General features: G+C 41.3%; 1 protein-coding gene across 1 annotated transcript in view; it reads right to left on the bottom strand.

Annotated features, from left to right (window-relative positions):
- FAM19A4 (family with sequence similarity 19 (chemokine (C-C motif)-like), member A4) overlaps positions 1-12929 on the bottom strand; it is a 326370-nt gene that overhangs the window by 252178 nt on the left and 61263 nt on the right. The window contains exon 3 of the mRNA XM_006865647.1: positions 600-715. Within this exon, the coding sequence (XP_006865709.1) occupies positions 600-715 (116 nt within the window). The remainder of the gene's footprint in view (positions 1-599; positions 716-12929) is intronic.

Below are 12929 nucleotides of genomic sequence, written 5' to 3'. Positions count from 1 at the left end.
GAGAGAATGAGAGAGAGAGTCCTCGTGTGACACTGTGGGCTAATGTGTCACACTGCAAAGTCATCTGAACTGCAAGGTCAGTGGTTCAAGCTTACCAGCTGCTCCCTGGAAACCCTATATAGGGTCACTATGGGTCAGAAATGATTCAATGGCACTTAACAACAACAACATATGTATATGTACATATATATATATGTAGTGAGAGAGAGAGACTCCTGGTGTGATGCTGCTCTTTGAAAACCCTATACAGGATCACAAGAGTTGGAACCAATGTGAAGGCATTCAACAACAACAACATATATCTACACACACATAAAGTGTTGCCAGCTTTGTGACTTTCTTTGAGAAAACACTTCATAAAAAGAGAAGCATATGGGGTGGGTGGGGAGCATAGAGAAATCTTTGCAAGATGTTTGAGGCAACCCTCTTTAAGTAGCAGTCTCTTAAACGATCCTACTTTGTCTCTCATCTCACTCTCTGCTTATTTACACAGCATCAAAAGCTCTTGTCAATTACCTGTGTCTAAAATGTGGCCACTGATGTTTGAAAGGGTTTTATTAATGGAACTCAGCAGTGCTTAATGAGCTTAAAGGGCTTACCTGCGTGTCCCCGGAGGTGCTGGCTCGAAGCAGACAGCAGCTTGCAACACACCATCAACACGTAGGCCAGGAAGAGCCAGTGGGACGGCAACACTGACTTAGCACAGACTCTCATCCTGGGGAGAATGCAAGGCAGGTCAGTCAGACTCAGCTAGAAAATGCTCCTGCCAATGCGGCCCTGAAAAGGGAGGAGAAGGCGGAGGAGCAGCTTGGCACTGGACTTCTCCCCCAAGAAAACTAAGAGCCAATCAAAGCTTATTTGTACTTGCATTAACTCAATTTTCAATAAACACCTTTTATAATTAAGAGTTTTCCAAGTTAGCACCATGCCTCTGTGAGAAATCTATTTATGAATTCCCAAAGTGTTTCAAGTTGCCCTCATAGGCCTGATGGCTGTATTCTGTAGCTAATGAAATTAAAAAGCTACAGTCTTAGAGTTGGAGTCAAAATACATAATATATGGGGTCAAATTAAAAAAAAAACACCACACACCCACACATATGGAGTCAGATAAAATAAACATACATGGTTACTACATCTGAAAAGAACCATCAGGCCTGAAGGCATCCTCCTGGTTTCTTGGACTGAACAGGCAGTTCCTGGGTTATGAATGAGACCTTTATTTCTAAGCATGTCTTTAAAGCCAAGTACGTCTTTAAGTTGAATATACAGGTAATTTGGAACAAGTGCATACAGTTCTCATTTAGACTTGCTTTAGTGCAAGAAGTAGCCCTGGTGGCACTGTAAGGTAAGCACTGGATTGCTAACCCCTAAATCGGTAGTTCAAACCTACCAGTGACTCTTGGAAGAAAGACAAGGCTGGACGCTCCCGTAAAGATACACAGTCTCAGAAACTCTATGAAGAATAAGTATTGGACTGCTAACTGCAAGGTAAGCAGTTGAAACCCACCAGCTAGTTTTGGAAACCTTATACAGGGTCACGATGAGTTGGAACCAACTTACGGCACACAACAATACCATGAGTCGTAAATTACACAATGGTAGTTGATTTTGGGTTTGTGTAAGAAACAAACCCTGGTGACGAAAAGTCAGCTGTTTAGACCCACCAGCTTCCTCGTGGGAGAAAAGATGCGGCTTACTGCTTCCGTAAGGATTCACAGCCTGAGAAACCCTATACAACAGGGTTCCCTTGAGTGAGAATGGGCTCAGTGGCAGTGGGTTTCATGCAAGCAAAGGCTTTGTCAAAGTCTTTTAAAGCCTTTGCAAGGATTTAAAAGTGGCACATGTAGCAAGTGGGGGAGACTGCAATTAATGTGTTTTGAGTAGGGATTGGTTCAAACAGTTCAAAGTAAGGGCAAATTTATATACATTAAAGGGCAGATATAAGTTGTGCATACTAAGTCAGATGTTCACAACATGGATCCTCTGCTCTAGAAGACTAATTTCATATTTTATAATAAATATTAACATAAATTATAATATTTTATAATATTAAAGTTTTGTGAGGAATTATGGGCAAGTACAGGTGAAGGACTGGTATGGCACTGTGGATTAATGCGATGGACTGTAAAGTCAGCAGTTCAAACTCACCAGCTGCTCCTTGGAAAACCTATACAGGGTTGCTATTAGAACCAACTTGAAGGCATTTAACAACAACAACAACAAATAGGTGACTATGGATTCCCTGGAGGGGTACAGATAATACACTGGATTGCTATCCAAAAATTTGGAGATTCAAGTCAATTTTGGAAGAAAGCTTTTGTGATCTTGTTCCACAAATTTAGGATCTACTCTGACACACATGGACAGAGCCGACTTGAAAATTGGTTTGATTTGTTGTGTTTTACAGGTGAGCATAAAGCAAGACTCCTGCTCTGGTGCTATAGGAAGAGCACTGGACTGGTTGTACGGAGGTTCAACCCTACCAGTTGCTCCTTGCTATGAGTCAGAACCAACGTGGTAGTACTTAACATCACCATAAAATACATTTAACCTCATATGAATGATTTGCTAAAGCACTGTGCCAGGGATATGCTCCATTTACAAATATGATTTTGGGTTCTTCTTAAAAACAAAAGAAAAACAAAATTGCATTTCCTCCATAATTTTCAGCCCTTTTTTGGCATTGTAAGTGTGAATTACATAGCAGTTGATTCACATTTTTTGCTTACTCTTTTATTTTTAATTCACTGTTCCAACCAAAAATCGGGTACTTTGGACCTCACTTATATGAAATAGGCAAATATATAGAAACCAAAACAAATTCTTGGATACCAGGGGTAAAAGACACACAGAAAAAAAGGGAGTCTTTGCCTAGGAGACATTGAGTCTATGTTAATGATGGTGGTGGTGGTGGTTATGTGCTTTGGAGATGGTTCCGACTCATAGCAACCCTGTATAGAGCTTCCGAGGCTGTAAATCTTTATGGGTGCAGAAAGCTTCCTCTTTTTCCCTCAGACCAACTGGTGGTTTTGAACTGCTGACCTTGAGATTAGCAGGCCAACTCGTAACCACTATGGTAGCAGAGCTCCTTACGTTAATGATAGATTGATTTGGAAAAGGTTAAGGAGAATAATGGTACACCTTAAAGAATATCAATGAATTGTACGTAGAAATTGTTGAACTGGTGTATTTTCATTATGTATCTTTTCACCACAATAAAACAACACTTTTAGAAAAAGTTTTAGAAAAACATTTTACACACACACACACAAATCAGGGCTCTTGGCATTTAAAATTCTTGTGATATTAAGTTCTGCTGGTTACCAGCCTCATGGTATCATTATTACCTCTCTGGGATTGGAAGGATGGATGGATAGATGAATGGACAGGTAAATGGAGAGACAGATAAGATACAGACAAATAGTCTTCACATAAGGGTTTTGTAGAAAACAAACATATAAACCTTCATCAAAAGAACATGAAGATACACCTATAGATGCAGTAGCTCAAAAGAGGGAACAAATCCTTACAACAAGAATCATTCCCATCCCCTCCACACAGAGTAGACAGGGATGGGCAACTTGGACATTGGCTACCCAAAGTGGGGCGGGGGGAGGGGCTACAAAGGCAAGAAGTGACTGGCTTACAAGCTTTCAAGAGGGAACCTAGATCCAGAGGGCCTGGAGGAAGGTAGAATCTCCACTGAGTAATATCCAATTTGTCTAGTTGGGGCTGATGCAATGAAATGCAGACGGGTCTCATGTGCTACAACATTGAATAATTGTTATCAGGACTGATTGTGAGGGTTGGAAATGTAAAGGTAGATGTTTTATAGCAAGGAGGGGAGTGATTAACTTTGCAGTCTAGGAGCGGAGGTCCCTGGGACAGTCAATGGAGAAGAGCGGAGAGAAGAACTTAACCCAGAGAAGCAGTGATGGCAGAGATGGAGGCTGAGATGATGACGTGGAGAGATGGAGCCGCTGGGGACTTTAGATCCAGAGAGGGAGAGAGGCTGTGTGCTGATGACTCGGGGGCAAGCTTGTAGTGTATACCCTATGGTTGGTTGATGATGCATGGAGGGGATTGTAATCATGGCAATTAAACCATATATGATAGAATGAATGTAAAACTAATGTTCTCCCATGTAAACTATCACATAATTCACAATAAAAAACTACCACAAGCCTAGCAGTTTAAACCAACACATGAACAATCTCATAGATTCTGTATATCAGGAGTCGAGTACATACTAGCTGGTTCCTCTGCTTTACAGGATCTAGAGGCTGAAACCTCAGTTAGAGGTTCAACTAGGGAAAAATCTGCTCCAAGCTCCCTAAGGTTGTTAGCAAAATCTGTTTCCTTGTGGCTATACAATAGGGCCTTTGCTGTCTTGCTAATGTTAGTCAGTTCCTACAGGCTGCTCTCAGGGCTTTGCTATGTGACCTCTCTACAAACCCTTTTATGGTTCAAATGTCTTCTTCCAGGGTTCAACTGATTAGATCAGGCCCACCAAGGTTAGTCCCTCCTTTGATTCACTCAGTGTCAACAAATTTGGGACATTAATTACATCTGTAAAAATATCTGGTATTTGTCATATACCCATAAACTAATAATGGGGTGAAATCTACCATACTCCCAGTTATGTTCCCACTATAAGGGTGGACTTATACAGGGCTTACCCATAGGGAGTCCTGGTGTGGCGCTGTGGGTTAATGCGCCAGACTTCAAAGCCGTTTGAACTGCAAGGTCGGCAGTTCAAGCTCACCAGCTGCTCCTCGGAAACCCTATACAGGGTCTCTATGGGTCAGAACTAACTCAGTGGCACTTAACAACAACAACACAACAGGGAGCCCTGGTGGGATCATGAGTGAACTGCTAACCAAAAGGTGGACAGTTTGAACCTACCAGATACTGTAAGGGAGAAAGATGAAGCCGTCCATGATTTAAGGCCTTGGGCTTTACGGAGCAGTGATACTTTGTCCTTGTAGGGTCACTAAGAGTTGGAATTGACTCATTGGCAGTGGGCTTGGTTTATACAACAAGCCTGCACAAATAGGTAAATGACCCATTCCCAAAAACATATCCATATATTTGGTTCACAGCGGTCTAACCAGCTTTTGATTGAAAAGCAACTGTCTTCCAGATGACTCCAACTCCTGGAGACGATCTGTGTCTCAGAGTAGAAAACGATACGGTTTTCAGTGTCTGACTTTTGTGAAGCAGTTTGCCAGACTTTTCTTCTCAGGCACTTCTGAGTAAACTCAAACCTCTGAATGTTCAGTTAGCAGCTGAGTACCTTAACCCTTTGTATCATTCCCTCAGACTTCAAGTCGTTTTAGTGTTGTTGGAAGGCACCGTTGAGAAGAGTCCTACTCACCGTGACCCCATCAGATGGAGCGGAACTTCCCCATAGGGTTTCTAAGGCTGACAATCTTTACAGAAGCAGACTGCCACATGTTTCTCCATTGGAGCAATTAGTGAGCTCAAACTACCAAGCTTTTAGTCGTCAGCTGATTGGCTTAACCATTGCTCCAACACGGCTCCTCCAAGCAGTTACGTTGTAAAATGCCAGTGAGTCAATTCTAACGTACAGCGACCCTGGATAGGGTTTCCGAGGAGTGGCTGGTAGGTTTGAACCACCAACCTTGTGGTTAGCAGTGCAGTGCTTATCCTACAGGGACACACCAGGGCTTATAGACACGGGCTAGTCTCAAAGCGAAAGGTGAGGCTTTCTGCTGCATTATGATTTACAGCTTTGAAAATCATGTACATGTTGTTTATGAGTCAAAATCGGCATGAGGGCAGCGCTAATCTCAAGATTCACGTCAGAGCACTCTCCTCTTTTACCCTTCTCTTCACTGATGTCCCTAGAGATTTCAGAGAGCCCTTGAGTACCAGTGTTTCCCTGTTTAATCCATGTGTCCACACAACAATCTACTCTAAGATGTGAGCAGTGTTTCTAAGAACCTCAAGTAGAGCTTGTTCCCTCTCTTTGTTAAAACCATTTGGACTCAACTGGGTTGTGAAATTCACCTTCTTGTTTTTAATTAAATTTCAACTTGCCCAGGTCCCCCCTGTTGCCTTCTTAACTCTTCTACCTTCTGCTGAATTCCCTCAAACACTTTCCACTGCTTGGTGGATTGATTCCTTTCTGACTACAACGTACTGCACAATTAAAAGGCTCCCGGCGTGGCACTGCAAGATAAGCACTGGGCTGCTTACCACAAGGTCAGCGGTTCAAACCCACCAGCTTCTCCTTGGAAACCCTATGAGTCAGAACTGACTCCACAGCACTCAACAACAACAACAATTTAGAACAAGCCCTTCAGGTGAGCTACAACCTCTTCCCCCTAACCCACACATAAAATTCTATTTCTGTCTGTCAGTAAGTTCCCTGTATTTTCTAACTTGTTTGGATAAATATCACCATAATTGGAGAATGTACTGGAAGTAAGGGAAGGGAAGCAGAAGAAGGGAGTGGGTAAGAGAGGGAAAGGAAAAAGGCAGGTCCGAGGGAATCGTACAAAAGAACACAGTCTCCTAGAAGGCATCAGACAACCCTGTGGGATGACCCTTGTGAGTGGTATCGAGTTGGGGTGAGTAGCCATTCATACATCCATGATGATCAATCACTGAATGTGAGCTGCCCTTAGAAAGAGGGGGCATCTTGGGCAAGTTTACTCTCTGAATTAAGGGTGATTCCCAGAGAGGGCTGACAGTATTCCCAAAGATTGAAGAAATAAATCCTTTATTCCCAAAGGGGAATATTTGGATTACATTACAGCATTCCCTACCCATTCATCTTAAAGGAGAGACTCCATGGCATATGCATAATCTACGTTGTGGGGTTGTGGGGGTTGCTCTTTAAAGGAAGGCCCATCCTCTGAGATATAAGAAGTCCCTACTATGTGTGTTTAAATGTCCTGGGAAGAGATTTCAAATACAAGGGGGCTTCAAAAGGTTCGTAAAAAAATTCCATTTTCTTTCAACTCCATTTTTCCATGAGCTTTTTTGAAGCCCCCTTGTATAAACACTATGCCAGTCTTGGCCTGTTGGCAGTTTGAACTCACCCAGCAACTCTGAAGGAACAAACCCTAATGATCTACTTCTGTAAACATTCCAGCCAAGAAAACCCAATGGACTGCTTGGCTCTGTCAAATGAGATGATTATGAGTCAGAATCGACTCCACAGTCCCCAACAAGAATGGATCCTTTGATAACTTCAATTTCTGCTATACGGAATCCTTTTGTACAAAAGTTAAAAACTAGTTTAGTTTAAAAACCTTCCTTTCCCTTCACAGTTTTCACTACTTATAGCTAAAGCACTACTTTACAAACTAAAATAATTTCAAAGATAGAAGCTGAAGTCAAAAGAATTATGAGTCTCCCAAATTGCAAAGGAAAAAAAAATCTATTTGAAAGCAGGCTTTTATAAAGTATCATCAATTCTGGAATAGTTAGCTTAGCTAAATCCACTGTATTTTGTACAGACATTATCTATGTTGTTGTTGTTAAGTGCCGTCGAGTCGGTTCCAACCCATAGTGACCCTGAACAGGGTTTCCGAGGCTGTAAATCTCTATGGGAGCAGAAAGCCTCATCTTTCTCCCACGGAGCAGCTGGTAGTTTCGAACTGCTGATCTTGAGGTTCAAAGCCCGATTCGTAACCACTACACTACCAGAGCTCCTTGACATTATCTATAGGTATGTGATAAAGTCGTACCTTGGTGACTTCAGAAGATTCGGTTCCAGTCAAATGCAATTATTCCAGGATATAGTTCTGAGCAATTCCAAATTCCCATTGATAGCCAGGCCCAAGCATTTCTGTGCTTCCCAAACTGTATTTTAGTTTGGAAGACCTATTTAAAAAACAAAGAGAGAGGCAGCAGTCAGCATTTTAAATGTTGAAGGAAACAGACTTCCAGTAACAAAATAATGGTTTCATGTTAACTCCTGCAGTTATGGGCTAGTGGTAGACAGGCAAACACAGTCATGTTTATGACATGTCTTTAAGGAGGGGACAAAACTGTACAGAATTCTGCACTTATGAACTTGCCACATATGAATTAGTTAACAGGATCTAGTTGTAATAACAGAAATCCTCTGAGCAGCAAGGGCCTTTAAATTGTATTCTAATTCACAGTGATCCCATGGTTTGCAGCAGACGCGCACTTCATCAGATTTACATGGCTATGATCTTGCAGATACAGGCTGCCAGGGTCAGAGGGAGCAGACAAGTATTTAACCATTTGCACCTTGCAGGGACTCCTCAAACTGACAAGTGGGCCCCAAGACACTGGACATGCATAATTTCACTGACAATGAAAGGACAACACAAAGAGAACTGTGAGATGATCCATTCCTAAGAGGTGATGTCACTTGTCCAAGCTCAGAGAACAGCGAGAGAGCCAGGATGAAGACCTGAAATCCTAGCCTTGGGTCCTATCACCCTGAAGAGGACGTTGAGCAATCTGCAAGGCTGCTTTGTGGGAAACATTAAAAGGAAGCAGAGGGGGGACGTCGTTTCAATATGGTATACCAAAACACCAACTCAGTTGTTGTAGAGTTGATTCTAATTCATGTTGCCCACATGTGTGTCAGAGTAGAACCATGCTTCATAGGACTTTCAATGGCTGATTTTTAAAAAGTAGATCGCCTTATCTTTCTTTGAGGCACTTCTGGACTCAAACTTCCAACCATTCTGTAAGCAGCTGAAACACTCAGGGACTCCTAATAGAATACACTGTGCCAAAATATAAATCATACTTGTTAATACTGTCACCGGCAGCAAACACCAGCCCTCAACGCACAGACGTAAATGGACTTTTCTAATCAGTGAAAACATTTTTACAAGAAGGACACAGGTGCTCCCAAACCAAAACAGTCTTATGAAAACTGAAACTAAATTAACTTAAATATTGCTAAGCTAAATAAAAACTGTGGTTCCCTCCTGTGGTGATGATCAGTAGGAAATAATGATCCACATTCATAAAATTCAAGTTCCCAAAATGAAAAACGAGCCTGGAAATGCAGTCTAACTACTTGGGAATCCTGTTAAACCCATGACAAACCCACTAGCAAACACACTCTTCTTTAGCTGCTCCTGAACATAACTGTACGAGTTTCCCAGAAAGCACTTCAGGTGATGAAGGGCTGGAAGACCCAGCCATCTGGGGACTGAGGAACGTATGTGGGCCTTGAGTGACTGCGACAACAAGACCAAAACGGCTTTGAATAACTGTATAAATCTAAACGGCTTGGAAACACATGACTTAGAAATGTTTATCTCCCAGATTCTTCAACTTTATTAAGTATGTTTAGCCTTACGTCCACCCAAGGGCACAACGTGACTTTCTGCTATTGAAAAAAATACACAGTATAATTTATCAGAACCCATCATAATGAACGCCCTGCACATTGGAAACCAGAATGACCTTTCCTGGCTAATATTTATCTTATTTTCTTCACACAAAAGGAACCACAGGGATTCTTTTTTCAATTCATTAAAAAATAATAATAATAATTGAATCCATCAGTGGGGAGAAAAGAAAAAATGTGATCTAATAATCCGTATGCCAGACAAAGAAGCAGAAGTTTAATTTTGGGCTGCGTAGTAACTCACTCTAACATTTTCCCAATAGTGCTTTATGATAAACACTGGAATGCTAACCTAAAGGTCAGCGGTTCAAACCCACCAACCACTCCTTGGAAACCCTATACAGGGTCGCTATGAACCCAAACCAATTTCATGGCATGTAACAAGAACTATCACCTTAGACACTTGTTTCCAAGTGTTCACTATTATTTTTAAACTCTAGCCCGCTTGTGACTAAAAATAAGCTTGTACACAGCACCAAAATCAGTTCCGCAGTCATTTCATTTCTCCCTCTGTTGTTTCGCCACGATCCTTTCCTTTTATCAGTCTGCTTCAAAAGTTATTTGTTTCTAAAGAGTCTCAGCATTTTCAGCAATCAAAGACAGTGCCGGTGTCAAGACCAAATATATATACCGCCAGTCAATCTCAGAATTAACTAAAAAATCTCACCATTTGGATGCAGGGTTACATTTCGTCTTTCACCTGATGTATTGGTTGTTATTATGTGGATAAGGTTGCTCTTTCACTACAAAAAAGCAGAATGCCTACTTATATTTCCTGCTATGAAGAAACCCGAAGGTTCCCAGGCAAAGGAGACCATTCTTCAGATGTTTAATTTATATCCGTGTTTCGCACGGAAGAATTCTGAATATACTTGATATCTTATCAAGGAAAGAGCAGATATCTACTTTTCTTTCCTCTTGATCAGCCTGCTTCACAACAGGTGGGGTGAATTCCTTAAGAGACTGAGTCTTTCAGAATATAGTTAAAAGGTAGTCATGGTTCATACCCGCCACACTCCAAACATGTTCCTCTGCACAACATCAAGTTCCTCCCAATTTTCTTCATTCATTTATCTTTTTCTTGTGTTAAAAACAACAACTAATGCTAGGATATCACCATTTCTTCCCGATCTAATCTTTTAGATCTAATCACCATTCCTTCCTGATCTAATCACAAGGAAATAATCAAGCCTCATATTGAGGGACATTGTATGGTGTGATGGCACGGAGCTCTCACAAAGTCCTGGTGTGACTTTGCAGGATAATCCCTGGATCACAAGGTCAGATTTAACAGCAAGGTCAGTGCTTTAAACTCACTAGCCAATCCTCGGAAGCCCTACGTAGGGTTGCTATGAGTCTCAGAACCAACTCAACAGCATTTTACATACATGCATACTCACAAAGTCAAGGTCACAAAGACAAAGGGAATATGAGGAATTGTTCCACATGAAGGAGACAGACAAAGCAACTAACTACAGTTGTGACCCTGGATCAGGAAAGTATACAAATACATACACTCAGTCATTCTCAAAATGAACTGCACACACACACACATACAGCTACACAAAGGACTTTACTGGAACAATTTACAAATCTGAATCTAGACAGTAGATGATACTGAAGTGCTGTATCAAAACTGGGTTTCTACAATTATACTGTAGTCATGAAAGAGAAGGATTTTGTTGTTGTAAAATAGAGCCTGAAATATTTAGGAATAAAGGAGCAAGTGTCTCCAACTTACTTTCAAAGAGCTCAAAGTGTGGGGGGCTGGGGGGGGGGGGAGAGATGGAGAAAGGGAAAGACGGATGAATGACTGCCTGAATGAAAAACCAGTGGGGGAAAATGTAAGCAATTGGGATCCTTGATACCATTATTTCAATTGTTCATTAAATTGGAAATTGTAACAAAATTAAATATTCATTTAACAAGGCTTCAGTTTATTTTTAAAAAAATAAAAAAGATTTAGAAGTTCTTAAGTGACTTGTCCAATATCGCTGAGCTAGTAAGCAGACAGGCCAAGATTCGAACCCAGGCTTTCTGTTACACCAAGGTACTTACTGTTTCAATCCTTATAAAAGTGTTTTTAAAGGAGCCCAGGTGGCACAATGGGTCAGCACTCTATTGCTAACCGAAATGTCAAAAGTTTGATGGTTTGAACTCACCAGCCACTCAATGAGAAAAAGATGTAATGGTCTGCTGGGAAGCCCCATGGGGCAGTTCTACTCTGCCATACCGACTCACCAGCAGTGGGTCAAAGAGTGTCTTGGCTTGTTTTGGTGCAGGTACATCTCGTTGTATTGCTCCTTGCTTTGTTGAACTTCACAGATAATGCACTTTTTACAAATTCAAAGTTTGTGCCAAGCCTCTATCAAACAACTCTATTAACATCATTTTTCCAACAGAGTGTACTCACTTTTTGTCTGTGTGTCACACTCAGGAATTCTCACAAATGTTTTCATAATGCTATTGGCTACTTCATTGTTGTTAGGAGCCAACGAGTCAGTGCCAACTCATAGCAACCCTGTCCATAACAGAATGAAGCTGTCCGGTCCTGCTTCATCCTCACAATCATTGTGTTTAAGGCCTTTGCAGCTGCCCCTTTGTCAGTCCATCTCCTTCAGGGTCTTTCTCATTTTTGCTGACCCTCCACTTTACCAACCATGAGAACTTTCTCCAGGATCGGGTCCTTCCTGATAATATGTCCGAAGTATGAGAGACAAAATGTCACTATCATGGCGTCTAAGGAGCATTCTGGCTGTACAAATTCTTACAACACAAATTTGTTTGGTCTTCTGGCAGTCCATGGTACTTTTAACATTCTCCTCCAACACCATTGCTCAAATGCATCAGTTCGTCTAAGGTCTTCCTTATTCCTTGTTCAACTTTTACATGCATATGAGGCTATTAATAATACCATGGCTTGGGTCAAGCGCACCTTATTTCTCCAACTGGCAATTTTGCTCTTAAACACTTTAAAAAGGTCTTGTGCAACAGATTTGCCCAATGAAATACATCATTTGATTTCTTGATTACTGCTTCCATGAGTGTTGATAGTGAATCCAAGCAAAACAAAGTTTTGACAACAGCAACCTTTTCTGTATTTACCATGCCGTTTATTGGTTCAGTGATGAGGATTTTTGTTTTCATTACACTGAGGTACAACCCACCTGAAGTCTGTGGTCTCTGATCATCATTAATAAGTATTTAAAGCCCTCTTCACTTTCAGCAAGTAAGGCTGTATTATCTGGACATTGCTGACAGTGAACGAGTCTTCATCCAATCCTGATCCACATTCTTCTTTATATAATCCAGTTTCTCAGATTATTTGCTCAGCATACAGATTGAATGAGTATGGTGAAAGAGTATATCCCTGATGCACACATTTCCAGATTTTAAACTATTCAGTTGCCCCTTATTCTGTTCTAACCATTGCCTCTGGGTCTATATCCAGGTTCCTCAGGAGCAAAATTAAGGGTTCTGAATTCCCATTCTTTACAATGTTACTCATGTTGTTGTTGTTGTCAGATGCCATCGAGTCGGAACCGACTCAT

The sequence above is a fragment of the Chrysochloris asiatica genome, unplaced genomic scaffold, assembly GCF_000296735.1.
Source record: "Chrysochloris asiatica unplaced genomic scaffold, ChrAsi1.0 scaffold00080, whole genome shotgun sequence".
In the NCBI taxonomy this organism is placed as follows: domain Eukaryota; kingdom Metazoa; phylum Chordata; class Mammalia; order Afrosoricida; family Chrysochloridae; genus Chrysochloris; species Chrysochloris asiatica.
This window is presented reverse-complemented; position numbering and strand designations above follow the sequence as displayed.